The sequence below is a fragment of the Oncorhynchus mykiss genome, chromosome 5, assembly GCF_057628025.1.
Source record: "Oncorhynchus mykiss isolate SJ-2025 chromosome 5, ASM5762802v1, whole genome shotgun sequence".
In the NCBI taxonomy this organism is placed as follows: Eukaryota; Metazoa; Chordata; class Actinopteri; order Salmoniformes; family Salmonidae; genus Oncorhynchus; species Oncorhynchus mykiss.
The window spans coordinates 8,755,062-8,778,031 of NC_143026.1; the positions used below are offsets into that span (position 1 = coordinate 8,755,062).

General features: G+C 43.3%; 1 protein-coding gene across 1 annotated transcript in view; it reads left to right on the top strand.

The window, feature by feature from the left end:
• LOC110524944 (A disintegrin and metalloproteinase with thrombospondin motifs 19) overlaps window positions 1–22,970 on the top strand; it is a 123,202-nt gene that overhangs the window by 52,309 nt on the left and 47,923 nt on the right. The window contains exons 13-14 of the mRNA XM_036976698.2: window positions 667–815; window positions 8,057–8,184. Coding sequence (XP_036832593.1) covers window positions 667–815; window positions 8,057–8,184 — 277 coding nt within the window. The remainder of the gene's footprint in view (window positions 1–666; window positions 816–8,056; window positions 8,185–22,970) is intronic.

Consider the following 22,970-nt stretch of genomic DNA (forward strand, 5'->3'; position numbering starts at 1 on the left):
TCTCTCTGAGTAGAGTCCCAGGTACTTTACACTGTAATGACTGTCTCTGAGTAGAGTCCCAGGTACTTTACACTGTAATGACTGTCTCTGAGTAGAGTCCCAGGTACTTTACACTGTAATGACTGTCTCTCTGAGTAGAGTCCCAGGTACTTTACACTGTAATGACTGTCTCTCTGAGTAGAGTCCCAGGTACTTTACACTGTAATGACTGTCTCTGAGTAGAGTCCCAGGTACTTTACACTGTAATGACTGTCTCTCTGAGTAGAGTCCCAAGTACTTTACACTGTAATGACTGTCTCTGAGTAGAGTCCCAGGTACTTTACACTGTAATGACTGTCTCTTTGTGTAGAGTCCCAGGTACTTTACACAGTAACGACTGTCTCTTTGTGTAGAGTCCCAGGTACTTTACACTGTAATGACTGTCTCTCTGAGTAGAGTCCCAGGTACTTTACACTGTAACGACTGTCTCTCTGAGTAGAGTCCCAGGTACTTTACACTGTAATGACTGTCTCTGAGTAGAGTCGGCTTGAGGAGTCGAACCAGCAACCTTTCAGTTACTGGTCTAACGCACCTTATCCGCTAGGGTACTTATCCGCTAGGCTTTACTTATTTGATCTTGACCTTCATTCCATGCATTTTGTTTTGTATTGTCTCTGTTGGGACCAGCGGGAAAAGCCGGGACTGTGTCGGCTCCAGGATGCAGTACAGGCTGTGTGAGAACCTACCCTGCCCTGCTGGGAGCCCCAGCTTCAGAGACCAACAGTGCCAGACCTTCAATCGCCCCTCCCTGCACTGGCACTCCGTCATGGATGATGGTATATATCTAGATCATAGACTGTATAACAAAACAAATCCATTGCAAAGGCTGCCCATCAAACACCTCCGATTTCGCATTTCAGCACCATTGTCTCACTCCTTGCGCCTCGTGGCGCCTCATTGAGGCGACCGTGGCATGTCAGACCACACTGATGTCTCGTCCATGATAATGATGTTCTCCTTTATCTTATTTTGCCCTACGATACTCACTGAAGTTCACACCGGCATTTATTTGGAACATTTATTTGCTGAAATGCTGATGCCCGGCTATTAAAAGGGACAGGCAGCTTTTTTGAGACTGCGTTTAATTGAAGTTTTACTGTACACTATTCACAATTACTGCAGTGCAGTTCTCTAAACCACCAAACTCTCTCTTAGATAGTAACTCTCAAACTCTAATATCTTGCTTTGCTCAAGCCTCTTTCTTGGTCTAATTGTGCCTGTTAGAGTAGAGTTGGTAGCCAAACCGGTCTGTGTATGTTTGAGCGTGCTGGTGCGTGTAGCTGTGTGTGTGTGTGTGTGTGTGTGTGTGTGTGTGTGTGTGTGTGTGTGTGTGTGAGGCCCATGTTAGCGGCAGCCCCGGGCTACAGTAATTGGACCTGGGTTCTGTGTAGAATGACAAACAGGCTCTCCAGTGGCTCTCTCGCTCTCTGCTCTGGATGACATCACTAAATGACTTCACTAGATGACATCACTAGATGACATCACTAGATGACATCACTGGATGACATCACTAGATGACTTCACTAGATGACTTCACTAGATGACATCACTGGATGACATCACTAGATGACTTCGCTAGATGACTTCACTAGATGACATCACTAGATGACTTCACTATATGACTTCACTATATGACTTCACTAGATGACTTCACTAGATGACATCACTAGATGACATCACTATATGACTTCACTAGATGACTTCACTAGATGACTTCACTAGATTACATCACTAGATGACTTCACTAGACTTCACTAGATGACATCACTAGATGACTTCACTGCACAGACGCTCTGCCTGCTGGAGCACAAAGCTCCTTTCATCGGGCAAGGGGTCTCTCTCTCCTTCTCTCCCTCTCTATTTCTCTCTTCCTATCTATCTATCTGTCTCTCACTCTGTCTGTCTCTATGTTCCTCTCTCAATTCAATTTCAAATTCAATTTCAATTTAATGGGCTTTATTGGCATGGGAAACATATGTTCACTCACAAAAGTTCCAGAAGAATAAAGACATTTCAAATGTCATTATTTCTACATACAGTGTTGTAATGATCTGCAATAGTTAAAGTACAAAAGGAAAAATAAATAAACATAAATATAGGTTATATTTACAATGGTGTTTGTTCTTCACTGGTTGCCATTTGCTTGTGGCAACAAGTCACAAATCTTGCTGCTGTGATGGCACACTAAGGTATTTCACCTAATAGATATGGGAGTTTATCAAAAGTAGATTTATTTTCAAATTCTTTGTGGGTCTGTGTAATCTGAGGGAAAAATGTGTCTCTAATATGGTCATACATTTGGCAGGAGGATAGGAAGTGCAGCTCAGTTTCCACCTCATTTTGTGGGCAGTGTGCACATAGCCTGTCTTCTCTTGAGAGCCTGGTCTGCGGCCTCTCTCTCTCTCTCTCTCTCTCACTCTCTCTCTCTCTCACTCTCTCTCACTCTCTCTCTCTCTCTCACTCTCTCACTCTCTCTCTCTGTCTCTCACTCTCTCTCTCTCTCTCTCTCTCTCTCTCTCTGAGCTGATTGGTGAATAATCTGTCGATATGCCCTTGAGCAAGGCACTAAACCCTAATTGTTCCTGTAAGTCTCTCTGGATAAGAACATCTGCTAAATGACTAAACTTTAAATTATAGCTTGCGGATACAATGCATTCCTCAAATGCACTCATGGTTGATATAGATGATCAAAACCATCTTTGATAAGTAACAGGTATTTAGACTGGGCTCCCGATGCTCCCAATCCCACATTCCTCCATATTTGGAGCAGAGAGGGGTAAAAATTGGCTTTGACTGTGAGATTTGGGAGATAGCGAGTGTTGGACATCCCATGTGTACAACACGATGCTGCTGCTGGAAGGCTGCTCGCATAGCTCTGACCTCAAGCCCGCGTCTCAAACGCCACCCTATTCCCTATATAGTGCACTACTTTTGACCAGAACCCTATGGGTCCATTTGGGATGCAGACCAAGTGTGCGCTCTGTGCCAAGTCCTGGCATATTGCACAAATCAGTATAAACCTGTCGGGCCGCATGTACGCATGCTTAAGTGTTCAAAGATGGGGATTGAATGTTTACAACGTAGCCTCGTCAAACACTGTAAGAGATTAATGCGTCTGGAAGATGCTTCGCGACCGTTTCGCGACGCCGCAATTAGTTACATCTTGGCCCCCTGCTCAACCGAGCTAGACCAAAACGAAGGCGGGTGGCTTTTTAAACATATCGCTGGCTTTTTAAACATATCGCTGGCATAAACATTTTGACAGGTGACGAGATAAGGATGTAAGAGAGTGTGTAGGGTTTATGAGGAAAGCAGCTGGCCCTGCTCCAGCGGTGTTCTGTTTAAAGCATCATTAAGATTCCAGACTCCACGTGAGCTTTTAAAAGGGCAATCTGCAGTTCAAACAACAACAACAAAGTGGACATCTGAGAATGGTAAACATCTGAGAATTGGAGCTGGACATTTTTTTTTTACCACTTTCAAATTCATAGACATTGCTAAGGTATCACGTTTTAGGGAAGACCCAGATGCAGACAGTGTCGCAAGTAACAAAGGTGTATTACTAGAACGGGGCAGGCAAAATGACAGGTCAAGGGTCAGAGGTCAGTAATCCAGATCAGAGTCAAAAGGTACAGAACGGCAGGCAGGCAGTTTCAGGGCAGGAAGAGGTCAATAATCCAGGGCGGTGTGACAAGGTACAGAACGGCAGGCAGGCTCGAGGTCAGGGCCGGCAGAATGGTCAAAACTGGGAAACTAGAAAACAGGAACTAAAGAAAAAGAAAGGAGCAAGGGGAAAAATGCTGATAGGCTTGACGGACAAAACGAACTGGTAACAGACAAACAGAGAACACAGGTATAAATACACTGGGGATAATTGTCACGCCCTGGCCATAGAGAGGCTTTTATTCTCTATTTTGGTTAGGCCAGGGTGTGGCTAGGTTGGGCATTCTAGTTTCTTTATTTCTATGTTTTCTATTTCTTTGTTTTTGGCCGAGTGTGGTTCCCAATCAGAGGCAGCTGTCTATCGTTGTCTCTGATTGGGAATCATACTTAGGCAGCCTTTTTCCCACCTGTGTTTTGTGGGTAGTTGTTTTCTGTATAGTTTTTTTGCCTTACAGAACAGTTTGTTTTTCTCTTTGTTATTTTGTTTGAGTGTTTTGATCAATAAAAATCATGAACACTTACCACGCTGCGCTTTGGTCCGATCCTCATTCCGACGAGGGCCGTGACAGAACTACCCACCACCAAAGGACCAAGCAGTGTGGCCAGGAGGAGCAGGGATCCTGGGCCCGGGAGAAGAGTGAGTGGAGGAGCTCATGGACATGGGAGGAGGTTATGACAGGGGACAAGACACTGCCATGGAAACAGGCGGGAACAGCACGGGAGGAACGGCGACGATACCAGCAGTCACGGCAACGAGGCAAGCATGAGAGGCAGCCCCCAGAGGCAGCCAGGATGAGTTATGCCAGCTCTGCGCTCCAGACCTTCGGTGGGCCTCCACGGTCCAGTGTGTCCTGCGCTGGCTCTACGCACTATGCCTCCAGTGCGCCGTCATAGCCCAGTGCGTCCTGTGCCAGCTCTCCACACTCACCGAGCTAGAGTGGGTATCCAGCCAGGATGTGTTGTGGTAGCTCCACTCACTAGGCTGCCAGTACGCCTCCTCAGTCCGGTGAGACCTGTTCCGGCTCCACGTAGGAAGCCTCCAGTGATGATCCATGGCCCGAAGCCTCCAGTGATGATCCATGGCCCGGAGCCTCCAGTGATGATCCATGGCTCGGAGCCTCCAGTGATGATCCATGGCCCGGAGCCTGCAGTGAGGATCCATGGCACGAAGCCTCCAGCGTAGATCCGCAGTCCGGAGCCTCCAGCGACGTTCCCCAGTCCGGAGCCTCCAGCGACGGTCTTCAGTCCGGAGCCTGCAGCGACGGTCCCCAGCCCGAATCCTGCAGCGACGGTCCCCAGTCCGGAGCCTCTAGCGACGGTCCCCACTACGGAGCCTCCAGCGACGGTCCCCAGTCCGGAGCCTGCAGCGACGGTCTTCAGTCCGGAGCCTGCAGCGACGGTCCGCAGCCCGAATCCTGCAGCGACGGGCCCCAGTCCGGAGCCACTAGCGACGGTCCCCACTACGGAGCCTCCAGCGATGGTCCCCAGTCCAGGGGAGGGGGGGGGGGGGGTACTGTCACGCCCTGGCCATAGATAGGTTTTTATTCTCTATTTTGGTTAGGCCAGGGTGTGACTAGGGTGGGCATTCTAGTTTCTTTATTACTATGTTTTCTATTTCTTTGTTTTTTGCCGAGTGTGGTTCCCAATCAGAGTCTGTCTTTGCCTCTGATTGGGAATCATACTTAGGCAGCCTTTTTCCCACCTGTGTTTTGTGGGTAGTTGTTTTCTGTATACTTTTTTTGCCTTACAGAACTGTTCATTTTTCTCTTTGTTATTTTGTTCAAGTGTTTTGATCAATAAAAATCATGAATACTTACCACGCCGCTCTTTGGTCCGATCCTCATTCTGACGAGAACCGTGACAATAATGGGGAAGATGGGCAACAGCTGGAGAGGGGTGAAGACAAGTACAAACACAGGTGAAACAGATCAGGGTGTGACATGGATACAAGGACTAACCATTGAGGAGATTGCCCCTTTAAACACTTCATATTTATCTTGTTTCGAAAACATATACACACTTGCTGCATGCAGGCTGCACAGTAGGCCCTCCTAGTCCTATAGATATCTTAGTATGGAGTCAGTCCACCATCTAAAGGTATTGTGTAACCCAAGGCTCTCACACCCTGTTCCCGAAGAGCTACTCTCCTGTAGGTTTTCGCTCCAACCCCAATTGTAACTAACTTGATTCAGCTTATCAACCAGCTAATTATTAGAATCATGTGCACCAGATTGGGGTTGGAGTGAAAACCTACAGGATGGTAGATCTCCGGGATCTCCCTGATGTAACCTGTAAATGTCAATACAATGTTTAGTATTTTAGGTTTCTCAGAATAGAAATCAGTCTTTGCACATTGACCAAAGACTGTCTGTGAAAAATCAAATTTGCGTATATTTCTTGAATTATAATGTGTTATAAATGTGCTTCTAAAACACCATGAAGAAGAATAGAAATAGAAAACAGAAAGTGTCACCAAAGGTTTTTATAAATGGTGCATCTAATCCAGTTGTATTATTCTCCAACATTTAGTCAGTGTGTTTAAACCTCGGAGATAACTGAGCTGCGTGAGCTCAGACGCCGTGGAGACGAACGGCTGAAAGCTGCAGTTGGCCGTCCTATCGCCTCTTGAATATCAACCGTCAATTTCTGTTCATTTTCCAACGATTCTACATGTGGATACTGTCCAAACAGCCAAACAATGTTTGTCATCACCCAGTAGGTGATAGCTAACACATTGCAGCCACACGCTGCTTTTAACCGGTGTGTCTGACCTCTAAAATAACTTTCTGACATGTCTGGGTGGATGTCTGGGTGGATGTCTGGGTGGATGTCTGGGTGGATGTCTGGGTGGATGTCTGGGTTGATGTCTGGGTTGATGTCAGGGTGGATGTCTGGGTGGATGTCTGGGTGGATGTCTGGGTGGATGTCTGGGTTGAACCTATTTTTAGCTGGTTGTCATGAAGGTCACAATGGGGTCGTGTAACGGTCATGAACATAAGGCATGTCATATCATATCACCATGCTCTTAACACAAATATCTGTGGTACACTCTTTGGGAAAAAAAAGAGTTTCAATGGGTTCTACATGGAACCAAAAGGGTTCTACATTGAAGCCAAAAGGGTTCTACCTGGAACCAAAAAGGGTTCTTCAAAGGGTACAGCCGAAGAACCCTTTTAGGTTCTAGATAGCACATTTCTTTCCTGAGTGTAGTAGTTCAAAGCTAATGGATATGGTATCGGGCATGAACGTCAAGATGAGGTCATGTAGGGGTTGTGTATGGGTAATGATGGGGTCATGTAGGGGTTGTGTATGGGTAATGATGAGGTCATGTAGGGGTTGTGTATGGGTAATGATGGGGTTATGTAGGGGTTGTGTATGGGTAATGATGGGGTTATGTAGGGGTTGTGTATGGGTAATGATGGGGTTATGTAGGGGTTGTGTATGGGTAATGATGGGGTTATGTAGGGGTTGTGTATGGGTAATGATGGGGTTATGTAGGGGTTGTGTATGGGTAATGATGGGGTTATGTAGGGGTTGTGTATGGGTAATGATGGGGTTATGTAGGGGTTGTGTATGGGTAATGATGGGGTTATGTAGGGGTTGTGTATGGGTAATGATGAGGTCATGTAGGGGTTGTGTATGGGTAATGATGGGGTTATGTAGGGGTAAAAATGATAGAGCATGGTAATATGATATGAAAGGATAGGATCTGATAGGTTCGGAAATTATAGGATAGGATATTCTCTATATGGTGACCTACTTTACATTAAACGGCACTCTATTCTCTATATGGTGATTTACTTTACACTAAATGGCACCCTATTCTCTATATGAAGACCTACTTTACATTAAATGGCCCCCTATTCTCTATATGAAGACCTACTTTACATTAAATGGCACCCTATTCTCTAAATGAAGACCTACTTTACATTAAATGGCACCCTATTCTCTATACGAAGACCTACTTTACATTAAATGGCCCCCTATTCTCTATATGAAGACCTACTTTACATTAAATGGCACCCTATTCTCTATATGGTAACCTACTTTACATTAAATGGCACCCTATTCTCTATATGGTGATTTACTTTACATTAAATGGCACCCTATTCTCTATATGGTGATTTACTTTACATTAAATGGCACCCTATTCTCTATATGGTAACCTACTTTACATTAAATGGCACCCTCTCTTCTCTACTCTCCCCAACCCCCACCTCCTATCCCTTCTTACTTGTCTACTCTTCTCCTCCCCATATCCTCTCTCTTCCTCCCCTCCCTCCCTCCTCCTCCTCACTCTCCTCGCTTCCTCCCCCTCTCTCTCCTCCCCTCCCCTCCCCTCTCTCTCTTCCAGAGAGGCCCTGTACACTGTTCTGTTCCTCCACAGGGAAAGAACAACCCCGCCTCCTGGCTGAGAAGGTGCTGGATGGAACCTCCTGCGGCTCTCAGGAGTCTGGCCTCTGTGCCAACGGGACTTGTCAGGTACATCCGTCATGTGACAGGGGACTTTTCAGGTACACCAGTCATGTGACAGGGGACTTGTCAGGTACATCCGTCATGTGACAGGGGACTTTTCAGGTACACCAGTCATGTGACAGGGGACTTTTCAGGTACACCAGTCATGTGACAGGGGACTTTTCAGGTACACCAGTCATGTGAAGTTGCCCCTAGACGCTGATCTTGGGTCAGTGCATATCCCCACTAATGGTTAAGGTTAGGATTGGGCCAGGGGAAGCTGATCCTAGATCTGTACCTAGGGGAAACTACATATCATGTGGCATGGGACTTGTCAGGTACACCAGTCATGTGACAGGGGACTAGTTAGGTTCCAGTGTGTTCTACATTTTCATTAATTCAATGGTAGATTTACACAATATAGTTCTAAATAAAGCTGGAAGTTTTGCATCTCTTAATGGCACACAAAACCCAAAGCCCTGGAGATTTTTGTAAGTGTTATTCGCAGCCATCTCACGCAACATTTTTCTGATGTCTCTGATGCAGGTTAGTCTGATCTGATGTCACAGTTCTTGGACAGCAAAATTGTGAAAAATGTTCCATATTGCAGAAAGAGAAAGTCATTTTCCAAGCTGTTTCCCCAACACATATTTTTTTAATACCACAAAAAACGCATTCCATGTCTCCTTCCAAACAAAGTCTTCAATGTCAAGTCCGGCAAGAAAATAAATGGTGCTTAAATCACTGACCCAAAATGGCGCCCTATTCTCTATTTAGTGCACAATTGTTTTTACCAGGGCCCATAGGACTTTGGTCAAAAGTAGTGCACTGTGTAGGGAATAGTGTGCAATTTGGGTCACAGTCCCATTGTTATCGGCGGAGCCCCACAGCCACCCTCCATTATGTTGACTGCACTCCCAGGAGCAGGAGAACGTGCCTTCAGTAGACAGACGATCGACCCATGACCAGAACCTCTTTCTCTGGTAGAAAAATAGACAACTGGGGAATATTTCAGAAAACACAGGGATGATTTGCGGGGATTATTTCCTGCTATCTGGGCTGGAGAGAGATGAAAAAGAGAGAGAGAGAGAGAGAGAGAGAGAGAGAGAGAGAGAGGGGAAGAGAGAGAGAGAGAGAGGGGACAAGATTGAGAGAGAGAGAGAGGGGGAAGAGAGAGAGAGGGGACGAGATTGAGAGAGAGAGAAGAGAGAGAGAAGAAGAGAGATAGAACTGGGGGAATATTTCAGAAAACACAGGGATGATTTGCGGTGATTATTTCCTGCTATCTGGGCTGGAGAGAGATGAAAAAGAGAGAGAGCGAGAGAGAAAGAGAGAGCGCAAATGAGAGACAGGCAGACAGACATGATAGAGAGAAAGCACGCAAGAGAGAGAGAGCAAAAGGGGGACAGACAGAGAGGCAGACAGACAGAGAGAGAGAGGCAGACAGAGAGAAAGGCAGATAGACAGACAGGCAGACAGAGAGCGAGAGAGAAAGGCAGAGAGAGAGAAAGGCAGACAGACAGACAGACAGGCAGACAGAGAGCGAGAGAGAAAGGCAGAGAGAGAGAAAGGCAGACAGACAGACAGACAGACAGGCAGACAGAGAGCGAAAGAAACAAAGTAATATGTTGCTCTGGCGTTGTAAGGATGTTTCCACGCTCCCAGAGTAGGTCGTGGCCCAAGCCCCAGCACACACCCATCATCCTCTCTGACACACGGATGGCCCATCTGTGAACTGCTGGCTCTTGGTCAAAAGAATCTGCTCTCCAGCTACATATTTTTTTATACATTTAATTATTATATATATTTTTTTTAACCTTTATTAAACTAGGCAAGTTAGTTATGAACAAATTCTTATTTACAATGACGGTCTACCGGGAGCATTGGGTTAACTGCCTTGTTCAGGGGTAGAATGACAGATTTTTACCTTATCTGCTCGGGAATTCAGTCCAGCAACCTTTCAGTTACTGGCCCCACACTCTAACCACTAGGCTGCCCCTATTGCATAGTACTGTCTACTCACCATAGTACTGTCTGATCACCATAGTACTGTCTGCCTACCATAGTACTGTCTGATCACCATAGTACTGTCTATTCACCATGGTACTGTCTGATCACCATAGCACTGTCTACTCACCATAGTACTGTCTACTCACCATAGTACTGTCTGATCACCATAGTACTGTCTGCTCACCACTGTACTGTCTGATCACCGTAGTATTGTCTGATCAGTACTGTCTACTCACCATAGTACTGTCTGATCACCATAGTACGGTCTACTCACCATAGTACTGTCTACTCACCATAGTACTGTCTACTCACCATAGTACTGTCTGATCACCATAGTACAGTCTGCTCACCACTGTACTGTCTGATCACCATAGTACTGTCTGATCAGTACTGTCTACTCACCATAGTACTGTCTGATCACCATAGTACTGTCTGCTCACCATAGTACTGTCTGATCAGTACTGTCTACTCACCATAGTACTGTCTGATCACCATAGTACGGTCTACTCACCATAGTACTGTCTGATCACCATAGTACTGTCTACTCACCATAGTACTGTCTGCTCACCATAGTACGGTCTACTCACCATAGTACTGTCTGATCACCATAGTACTGTCTACTCACCATAGTACTGTCTGCTCACCATAGTACTGTCTGATCACCATAGTACTGTCTGCCTACCATAGTACTGTCTGATGACCATAGTACAGTCTACTCACCACTGTACTGTCTGATCACCATAGTACTGTCTGATCAGTACTGTCTACTCACCATAGTACTGTCTGATCACCATAGTACTGTCTGCTCACCACTGTACTGTCTGATCGCCATAGTACTGTCTACTCACCACTGTCTACTCACCATAGTACTGTCTGATCACCATAGTACTGTCTGCTCACCATAGTACGGTCTACTCACCATAGTACTGTCTGATCACCATAGTACTGTCTACTCACCATAGTACTGTCTGCTCACCATAGTACGGTCTACTCACCATAGTACTGTCTGATCACCATAGTACTGTCTACTCACCATAGTACTGTCTGATCACCATAGTACTGTCTGATCACCATAGTACTGTCTGCCTACCATAGTACTGTCTGATCACCATAGTACAGTCTACTCACCACTGTACTGTCTGATCACCATAGTACTGTCTGATCAGTACTGTCTACTCACCATAGTACTGTCTGATCACCATAGTACTGTCTGCTCACCACTGTACTGTCTGATCGCCATAGTACTGTCTACTCACCACTGTCTACTCACCATAGTACTGTCTGATCACCATAGTACTGTCTGCTCACCATAGTACGGTCTACTCACCATAGTACTGTCTGATCACCATAGTACTGTCTACTCACCATAGTACTGTCTGCTCACCATAGTACGGTCTACTCACCATAGTACTGTCTGATCACCATAGTACTGTCTACTCACCATAGTACTGTCTGATCACCATAGTACTGTCTGATCACCATAGTACTGTCTGCCTACCATAGTACTGTCTGATCACCATAGTACAGTCTACTCACCACTGTACTGTCTGATCACCATAGTACTGTCTGATCAGTACTGTCTACTCACCATAGTACTGTCTGATCACCATAGTACTGTCTGCTCACCACTGTACTGTCTGATCGCCATAGTACTGTCTACTCACCACTGTCTACTCACCATAGTACTGTCTGCTCACCACTGTACTGTCTGATCGCCATAGTACTGTCTACTCACCACTGTCTACTCACCATAGTACTGTCTGATCACCATAGTACTGTCTGCTCACCACTGTACTGTCTGATCACCATAGTACTGTCTACTCACCATAGTACTGTCTACTCACCATAGTACTGTCTGATCACCATAGTACTGTCTGCTCACCACTGTACTGTCTGATCACCATAGTACTGTCTGATCAGTACTGTCTACTCACCATAGTACTGTCTACTCACCACTGTCTACTCACCATAGTACTGTCTGATCACCATAGTACTGTCTGATCAGTACTGTCTACTCACCATAGTACTGTCTACTCACCACTGTCTACTCACCATAGTACTGTCTGATCACCATAGTACTGTCTGATCAGTACTGTCTACTCACCATAGTACTGTCTGATCACCATAGTACTATATGTATTGGTCACGTTTGGTTCCTAGTGAATACACCCCTGGCTAAACTGGGCCTGTTTGGTTCCTAGTGAATACACCCCTGGCTAAACTGGGCCTGTTTGGTTCCTAGTGAATACACCCCTGGCTAAACTGGGCCTGTTTGGTTCCTAGTGAATACACCCCTGGCTAAACTGGGCCTGTTTGGTTCCTAGTGAATACACCCCTGGCTAAACTGGGCCTGTTTGGTTCCTAGTGAATACACCCCTGGCTAAACTGGGCCTGTTTGGTTCCTAGTGAATACACCCCTGGCTAAACTGGGCCTGTTTGGTTCCTAGTGAATACACCCCTGGCTAAACTGGGCCTGTTTGGTTCCTAGTGAATACACCCCTGGCTAAACTGGGCCTGTTTGGTTCCTAGTGAATACACTCCTGGCTAAACTGGGCCTGTTTGGTTCCTAGTGAATACACCCCTGGCTAAACTGGGATGTACAATACACATTAACAGATGCTGTCCTACATTATACTTCTCTATCACCCACCCAAATCAGCCCTCCACCCAAAGTAGTCTCCTATTGTACAAAAATATGTCTAGGCCTGTCTGAGATTACAGTAGTATGTAGACAGTAGTATGTAGACAGTAGTATGTAGACAGTAGTGTGTAGACAGTAATGTGTAGACAGTAGTATGTCGACAGTAGTGTGTGGACAGTAGTGTGTAGACAGTAGTATGTAGACAGTAGTATGTAGACAGTAGTATGTAGACAGTAGTGTGTAGTATGTAGACAGTAGTATGTAGACAGTAGTGTGTAGACAGTAGTGTGTAGTATGTAGACAGTAGTGTGTAGCCAGTAGTATGTAGACAGTAGTGTGTAGACAGTAGTGTGTAGTATGTAGACAGTAGTATGTAGATAGTAGTATGCAGACAGTAGTATGTAGACAGTAGTGTGTAGACAGTAGTGTGTAGACAGTAGTGTGTAGACAGTAGTATGTAGGCAGTAGTATGTAGACAGTAGTGTGTAGACAGTAGTATGTAGACAGTAGTGTGTAGACAGTAGTGTGTAGTATGTAGACAGTAGTATGTAGACAGTAGTATGCAGACAGTAGTGTGTAGACAGTAGTATGTAGACAGTAGTGTGTAGACAGTAGTATGTAGACAGTTGTGTGTAGTATGTAGACAGTAGTATGTAGACAGTAGTGTGTAGACAGTAGTGTGTAGTATGTAGACAGTAGTATGTAGACAGTAGTATGTAGACAGTAGTGTGTAGACAGTAGTGTGTAGTATGTAGACAGTAGTATGTAGACAGTAGTATGCAGACAGTAGTGTGTAGACAGTAGTATGTAGACAGTCGTGTGTAGACAGTAGTATGTAGACAGTAGTGTGTAGTATGTAGACAGTAGTATGTAGACAGTAGTATGCAGACAGTAGTGTGTAGACAGTAGTATGTAGACAGTAGTATGTAGACAGTAGTATGTAGACAGTAGAATGCAGACAGTAGTGTGTAGACAGTAGTGTGTAGTATGTAGACAGTAGTGTGTAGACAGTAGTATGTAGACAGTAGTGTGTAGTATGTAGACAGTAGTATGTAGACAGTAGTATGTAGACAGTAGTGTGTAGTATGTAGACAGTAGTATGTAGACAGTAGTATGCAGGCAGTAGTATGTAGACAGTAGTGTGTAGACAGTAGCATGTAGGCAGTAGTATGTAGACAGTAGTGTGTAGACAGTAGTATGTAGACAGTAGTGTGTAGTATGTAGACAGTAGTATGCAGACAGTAGTATGCAGACAGTAGTGTGTAGACAGTAGTATGTAGACAGTAGTGTGTAGACAGTAGTATGTAGACAGTAGTGTGTAGACAGTAGTATGCAGACAGTAGTGTGTAGACAGTAGTGTGTAGACAGTAGTGTGTAGACAGTGGTATGTAGACAGTAATGTGTAGACATTAGTATGTAGACAGTAGTGTGTAGTATGTAGACAGTAGTATGCAGACAGTAGTATGCAGACAGTAGTGTGTAGACAGTAGTATGTAGACAGTAGTGTGTAGACAGTAGTATGTAGACAGTAGTATGTAGACAGTAGTATGTAGACAGTATTGTGTAGTATGTAGACAGTAGTATGTAGACAGTAGTATGTAGACAGTAGTGTGTAGGCAGTAGTATGTAGACAGTAGTGTGTAGACAGTAGTATGTAGACAGTAGTATGTAGACAGTAGTATGTAGACAGTATTGTGTAGTATGTAGACAGTAGTATGTAGACAGTAGTATGTAGACAGTAGTGTGTAGACAGTAGTGTGTAGTATGTAGACAGTAGTATGCAGACAGTAGTATGCAGACAGTAGTGTGTAGACAGTAGTATGTAGACAGTAGTATGTAGACAGTAGTATGTAGACAGTAGTATGTAGACAGTAGTATGTAGACAGTAGTGTGTAGTATGTAGACAGTAGTATGTAGACAGTAGTGTGTAGACAGTAGTGTGTAGTATGTAGACAGTAGTGTGTAGCCAGTAGTATGTAGACAGTAGTGTGTAGACAGTAGTGTGTAGTATGTAGACAGTAGTATGTAGATAGTAGTATGCAGACAGTAGTATGTAGACAGTAGTGTGTAGACAGTAGTGTGTAGACAGTAGTGTGTAGACAGTAGTATGTAGGCAGTAGTATGTAGACAGTAGTGTGTAGACAGTAGTATGTAGACAGTAGTGTGTAGACAGTAGTGTGTAGTATGTAGACAGTAGTATGTAGACAGTAGTATGCAGACAGTAGTGTGTAGACAGTAGTATGTAGACAGTAGTGTGTAGACAGTAGTATGTAGACAGTTGTGTGTAGTATGTAGACAGTAGTATGTAGACAGTAGTGTGTAGACAGTAGTGTGTAGTATGTAGACAGTAGTATGTAGACAGTAGTATGTAGACAGTAGTGTGTAGACAGTAGTGTGTAGTATGTAGACAGTAGTATGTAGACAGTAGTATGCAGACAGTAGTGTGTAGACAGTAGTATGTAGACAGTCGTGTGTAGACAGTAGTATGTAGACAGTAGTGTGTAGTATGTAGACAGTAGTATGTAGACAGTAGTATGCAGACAGTAGTGTGTAGACAGTAGTATGTAGACAGTAGTATGTAGACAGTAGTATGTAGACAGTAGAATGCAGACAGTAGTGTGTAGACAGTAGTGTGTAGTATGTAGACAGTAGTGTGTAGACAGTAGTATGTAGACAGTAGTGTGTAGTATGTAGACAGTAGTATGTAGACAGTAGTATGTAGACAGTAGTGTGTAGTATGTAGACAGTAGTATGTAGACAGTAGTATGCAGGCAGTAGTATGTAGACAGTAGTGTGTAGACAGTAGCATGTAGGCAGTAGTATGTAGACAGTAGTGTGTAGACAGTAGTATGTAGACAGTAGTGTGTAGTATGTAGACAGTAGTATGCAGACAGTAGTATGCAGACAGTAGTGTGTAGACAGTAGTATGTAGACAGTAGTGTGTAGACAGTAGTATGTAGACAGTAGTGTGTAGACAGTAGTATGCAGACAGTAGTGTGTAGACAGTAGTGTGTAGACAGTAGTGTGTAGACAGTGGTATGTAGACAGTAATGTGTAGACATTAGTATGTAGACAGTAGTGTGTAGTATGTAGACAGTAGTATGCAGACAGTAGTATGCAGACAGTAGTGTGTAGACAGTAGTATGTAGACAGTAGTGTGTAGACAGTAGTATGTAGACAGTAGTATGTAGACAGTAGTATGTAGACAGTATTGTGTAGTATGTAGACAGTAGTATGTAGACAGTAGTATGTAGACAGTAGTGTGTAGGCAGTAGTATGTAGACAGTAGTGTGTAGACAGTAGTATGTAGACAGTAGTATGTAGACAGTAGTATGTAGACAGTATTGTGTAGTATGTAGACAGTAGTATGTAGACAGTAGTATGTAGACAGTAGTGTGTAGACAGTAGTGTGTAGTATGTAGACAGTAGTATGCAGACAGTAGTATGCAGACAGTAGTGTGTAGACAGTAGTATGTAGACAGTAGTATGTAGACAGTAGTATGTAGACAGTAGTATGTAGACAGTAGTATGTAGACAGTATTGTGTAGTATGTAGACAGTAGTATGTAGACAGTAGTATGTAGACAGTAGTATGTAGACAGTAGTGTGTAGTATGTAGACAGTAGTATGCAGACAGTAGTATGCAGACAGTAGTGTGTAGACAGTAGTATGTAGACAGTAGTGTGTAGACAGTAGTATGTAGACAGTAGTATGTAGACAGTAGTATGTAGACAGTATTGTGTAGTATGTAGACAGTAGTATGTAGACAGTAGTATGTAGACAGTAGTGTGTAGACAGTAGTATGTAGGCAGTAGTATGTAGACAGTAGTATGTAGACATTAGTATGTAGACAGTAGTGTGTAGTATGTAGACAGTAGTATGCAGACAGTAGTATGCAGGCAGTAGTGTGTAGACAGTAGTATGTAGACAGTAGTGTGTAGACAGTAGTATGTAGACAGTAGTATGTAGACAGTAGTGTGTAGTATGTAGACAGTAGTGTGTAGACAGTAGTATGTAGACAGTAGTGTGTAGACAGTAGTGTGTAGTATGTAGACAGTAGTATGTAGACAGTAGTATGCAGACAGTAGTGTGTAGACAGTAGTATGTAGACAGTAGTGTGTAGTATGTAGACAGTAGTGTGTAGACAGTAGTATGTAGACAGTAGTGTGTAGACAGTAGTGTGTAGTATGTAGACAGTAGTATGTAGACAGTAGCGTGTAGACAGTAGTATGTAGACAGTAGTATGTAGACAGTAGTATGTAGACAGTAGTGTGTAAACAGTGAATACACCCCTGGCTAAACTGGGCCTGTTTGGTTCCTAGTGAATACACTCCTGGCTAAACTGGGCCTGTTTGGTTCCTAGTGAATACACCCCTGGCTAAACTGGGCCTGTTTGGTTCCTAGTGAATACACCCCTGGCTAAACTGGGCCTGTTTGGTTCCTAGTGAATACACCCCTGGCTAAACTGGGCCTGTTTGGTTCCTAGTGAATACACCCCTGGCTAAACTGGGCCTGTTTGGTTCCTAGTGAATACACCCCTGGCTAAACTGGGCCTGTTTGGTTCCTAGTGAATACACCCCTGGCTAAACTGGGCCTGTTTGGTTCCTAGTGAATACACTCCTGGCTAAACTGGACCTGTTTGGTTCCTAGTGAATACACCCCTGGCTAAACTGGGATGTACAATACACATTAACAGATGCTGTCCTACATTATACTTCTCTATCACCCACCCAAATCAGCCCTCCACCCAAAGTAGTCTCCTATTGTACAAAAATATGTCTAGGCCTGTCTGAGATTACAGTAGTATGTAGACAGTAGTATGTAGACAGTAGTATGTAGACAGTAGTGTGTAGACAGTAATGTGTAGACAGTAGTATGTCGACAGTAGTGTGTGGACAGTAGTGTGTAGACAGTAGTATGTAGACAGTAGTATGTAGACAGTAGTATGTAGACAGTAGTGTGTAGTATGTAGACAGTAGTATGTAGACAGTCGTGTGTAGACAGTAGTATGTAGACAGTAGTGTGTAGTATGTAGACAGTAGTATGTAGACAGTAGTATGCAGACAGTAGTGTGTAGACAGTAGTATGTAGACAGTAGTATGTAGACAGTAGTATGTAGACAGTAGAATGCAGACAGTAGTGTGTAGACAGTAGTGTGTAGTATGTAGACAGTAGTGTGTAGACAGTAGTATGTAGACAGTAGTGTGTAGTATGTAGACAGTAGTATGTAGACAGTAGTATGTAGACAGTAGTGTGTAGTATGTAGACAGTAGTATGTAGACAGTAGTATGCAGGCAGTAGTATGTAGACAGTAGTGTGTAGACAGTAGCATGTAGGCAGTAGTATGTAGACAGTAGTGTGTAGACAGTAGTATGTAGACAGTAGTGTGTAGTATGTAGACAGTAGTATGCAGACAGTAGTATGCAGACAGTAGTGTGTAGACAGTAGTATGTAGACAGTAGTGTGTAGACAGTAGTATGTAGACAGTAGTGTGTAGACAGTAGTATGCAGACAGTAGTGTGTAGACAGTAGTGTGTAGACAGTAGTGTGTAGACAGTGGTATGTAGACAGTAATGTGTAGACATTAGTATGTAGACAGTAGTGTGTAGTATGTAGACAGTAGTATGCAGACAGTAGTATGCAGACAGTAGTGTGTAGACAGTAGTATGTAGACAGTAGTGTGTAGACAGTAGTATGTAGACAGTAGTATGTAGACAGTAGTATGTAGACAGTATTGTGTAGTATGTAGACAGTAGTATGTAGACAGTAGTATGTAGACAGTAGTGTGTAGGCAGTAGTATGTAGACAGTAGTGTGTAGACAGTAGTATGTAGACAGTAGTATGTAGACAGTAGTATGTAGACAGTATTGTGTAGTATGTAGACAGTAGTATGTAGACAGTAGTATGTAGACAGTAGTGTGTAGACAGTAGTGTGTAGTATGTAGACAGTAGTATGCAGACAGTAGTATGCAGACAGTAGTGTGTAGACAGTAGTATGTAGACAGTAGTATGTAGACAGTAGTATGTAGACAGTAGTATGTAGACAGTAGTATGTAGACAGTATTGTGTAGTATGTAGACAGTAGTATGTAGACAGTAGTATGTAGACAGTAGTATGTAGACAGTAGTGTGTAGTATGTAGACAGTAGTATGCAGACAGTAGTATGCAGACAGTAGTGTGTAGACAGTAGTATGTAGACAGTAGTGTGTAGACAGTAGTATGTAGACAGTAGTATGTAGACAGTAGTATGTAGACAGTATTGTGTAGTATGTAGACAGTAGTATGTAGACAGTAGTATGTAGACAGTAGTGTGTAGACAGTAGTATGTAGGCAGTAGTATGTAGACAGTAGTATGTAGACATTAGTATGTAGACAGTAGTGTGTAGTATGTAGACAGTAGTATGCAGACAGTAGTATGCAGGCAGTAGTGTGTAGACAGTAGTATGTAGACAGTAGTGTGTAGACAGTAGTATGTAGACAGTAGTATGTAGACAGTAGTGTGTAGTATGTAGACAGTAGTGTGTAGACAGTAGTATGTAGACAGTAGTGTGTAGACAGTAGTGTGTAGTATGTAGACAGTAGTATGTAGACAGTAGTATGCAGACAGTAGTGTGTAGACAGTAGTATGTAGACAGTAGTGTGTAGTATGTAGACAGTAGTGTGTAGACAGTAGTATGTAGACAGTAGTGTGTAGACAGTAGTGTGTAGTATGTAGACAGTAGTATGTAGACAGTAGCGTGTAGACAGTAGTATGTAGACAGTAGTATGTAGACAGTAGTATGTAGACAGTAGTGTGTAAACAGTGAATACACCCCTGGCTAAACTGGGCCTGTTTGGTTCCTAGTGAATACACTCCTGGCTAAACTGGGCCTGTTTGGTTCCTAGTGAATACACCCCTGGCTAAACTGGGCCTGTTTGGTTCCTAGTGAATACACCCCTGGCTAAACTGGGCCTGTTTGGTTCCTAGTGAATACACCCCTGGCTAAACTGGGCCTGTTTGGTTCCTAGTGAATACACCCCTGGCTAAACTGGGCCTGTTTGGTTCCTAGTGAATACACCCCTGGCTAAACTGGGCCTGTTTGGTTCCTAGTGAATACACCCCTGGCTAAACTGGGCCTGTTTGGTTCCTAGTGAATACACTCCTGGCTAAACTGGGCCTGTTTGGTTCCTAGTGAATACACCCCTGGCTAAACTGGGATGTACAATACACATTAACAGATGCTGTCCTACATTATACTTCTCTATCACCCACCCAAATCAGCCCTCCACCCAAAGTAGTCTCCTATTGTACAAAAATATGTCTAGGCCTGTCTGAGATTACAGTAGTATGTAGACAGTAGTATGTAGACAGTAGTATGTAGACAGTAGTGTGTAGACAGTAATGTGTAGACAGTAGTATGTCGACAGTAGTGTGTGGACAGTAGTGTGTAGACAGTAGTATGTAGACAGTAGTATGTAGACAGTAGTATGTAGACAGTAGTGTGTAGTATGTAGACAGTAGTATGTAGACAGTAGTGTGTAGACAGTAGTGTGTAGTATGTAGACAGTAGTGTGTAGCCAGTAGTATGTAGACAGTAGTGTGTAGACAGTAGTGTGTAGTATGTAGACAGTAGTATGTAGATAGTAGTATGCAGACAGTAGTATGTAGACAGTAGTGTGTAGACAGTAGTGTGTAGACAGTAGTGTGTAGACAGTAGTATGTAGGCAGTAGTATGTAGACAGTAGTGTGTAGACAGTAGTATGTAGACAGTAGTGTGTAGACAGTAGTGTGTAGTATGTAGACAGTAGTATGTAGACAGTAGTATGCAGACAGTAGTGTGTAGACAGTAGTATGTAGACAGTAGTGTGTAGACAGTAGTATGTAGACAGTTGTGTGTAGTATGTAGACAGTAGTATGTAGACAGTAGTGTGTAGACAGTAGTGTGTAGTATGTAGACAGTAGTATGTAGACAGTAGTATGTAGACAGTAGTGTGTAGACAGTAGTGTGTAGTATGTAGACAGTAGTATGTAGACAGTAGTATGCAGACAGTAGTGTGTAGACAGTAGTATGTAGACAGTCGTGTGTAGACAGTAGTATGTAGACAGTAGTGTGTAGTATGTAGACAGTAGTATGTAGACAGTAGTATGCAGACAGTAGTGTGTAGACAGTAGTATGTAGACAGTAGTATGTAGACAGTAGTATGTAGACAGTAGAATGCAGACAGTAGTGTGTAGACAGTAGTGTGTAGTATGTAGACAGTAGTGTGTAGACAGTAGTATGTAGACAGTAGTGTGTAGTATGTAGACAGTAGTATGTAGACAGTAGTATGTAGACAGTAGTGTGTAGTATGTAGACAGTAGTATGTAGACAGTAGTATGCAGGCAGTAGTATGTAGACAGTAGTGTGTAGACAGTAGCATGTAGGCAGTAGTATGTAGACAGTAGTATGTAGACATTAGTATGTAGACAGTAGTGTGTAGTATGTAGACAGTAGTATGCAGACAGTAGTATGCAGGCAGTAGTGTGTAGACAGTAGTATGTAGACAGTAGTGTGTAGACAGTAGTATGTAGACAGTAGTATGTAGACAGTAGTGTGTAGTATGTAGACAGTAGTATGTAGACAGTAGAATGCAGACAGTAGTGTGTAGACAGTAGTGTGTAGTATGTAGACAGTAGTATGTAGACAGTAGTGTGTAGTATGTAGACAGTAGTATGTAGACAGTAGTATGTAGACAGTAGTATGTAGACAGTAGTATGTAGACAGTAGTGTGTAGACAGTAGTATGTAGACAGTAGTGTGTAGTATGTAGACAGTAGTATGCAGACAGTAGTATGTAGACAGTAGTATGTAGACAGTAGTATGTAGACAGTAGTATGTAGACAGTAGTATGCAGACAGTAGTATGTAGACAGTAGTATGTAGACAGTAGTATGCAGACAGTAGTGTGTAGACAGTAGTGTGTAGACAGTAGTATGTAGACAGTAGTGTGTAGTATGTAGACAGTAGTATGTAGACAGTAGTATGCAGACAGTAGTATGTAGACAGTAGTGTGTAGACAGTAGTATGTAGACAGTAGTATGTAGACAGTATAATGCAGACAGTAGTGTGTAGACAGTAGTGTGTAGTATGTAGACAGTAGTGTGTAGACAGTAGTGTGTAGACAGTAGTATGTAGGCAGTAGTATGTAGACAGTAGTATGTAGACAGTAGTATGTAGACATTAGTATGTAGACAGTAGTGTGTAGTATGTAGACAGTAGTATGCAGACAGTAGTATGCAGACAGTAGTGTGTAGACAGTAGCATGTAGGCAGTAGTATGTAGACAGTAGTATGTAGACATTAGTATGTAGACAGTAGTGTGTAGTATGTAGACAGTAGTATGCAGACAGTAGTATGCAGGCAGTAGTGTGTAGACAGTAGTATGTAGACAGTAGTGTGTAGACAGTAGTATGTAGACAGTAGTATGTAGACAGTAGTGTGTAGTATGTAGACAGTAGTATGTAGACAGTAGAATGCAGACAGTAGTGTGTAGACAGTAGTGTGTAGTATGTAGACAGTAGTGTGTAGACAGTAGTGTGTAGACAGTAGTATGTAGGCAGTAGTATGTAGACAGTAGTATGTAGACAGTAGTATGTAGACATTAGTATGTAGACAGTAGTGTGTAGTATGTAGACAGTAGTATGCAGACAGTAGTATGCAGACAGTAGTGTGTAGACAGTAGTGTGTAGACAGTAGTATGTAGACAGTAGTGTGTAGTATGTAGACAGTAGTATGCAGACCGTAGTATGCAGACAGTAGTGTGTAGACAGTAGTATGTAGACAGTAGTGTGTAGACAGTAGTATGTAGACAGTAGTGTGTAGACAGTAGTATGCAGACAGTAGTGTGTAGACAGTAGTATGTAGACAGTAGTGTGTAGACAGTGGTATGTAGACAGTAATGTGTAGACATTAGTATGTAGACAGTAGTGTGTAGTATGTAGACAGTAGTATGCAGACAGTAGTATGCAGACAGTAGTGTGTAGACAGTAGTATGTAGACAGTAGTGTGTAGACAGTAGTATGTAGACAGTAGTATGTAGACAGTAGTATGTAGACAGTATTGTGTAGTATGTAGACAGTAGTATGTAGACAGTAGTATGTAGACAGTAGTGTGTAGACAGTAGTATGTAGGCAGTAGTATGTAGAC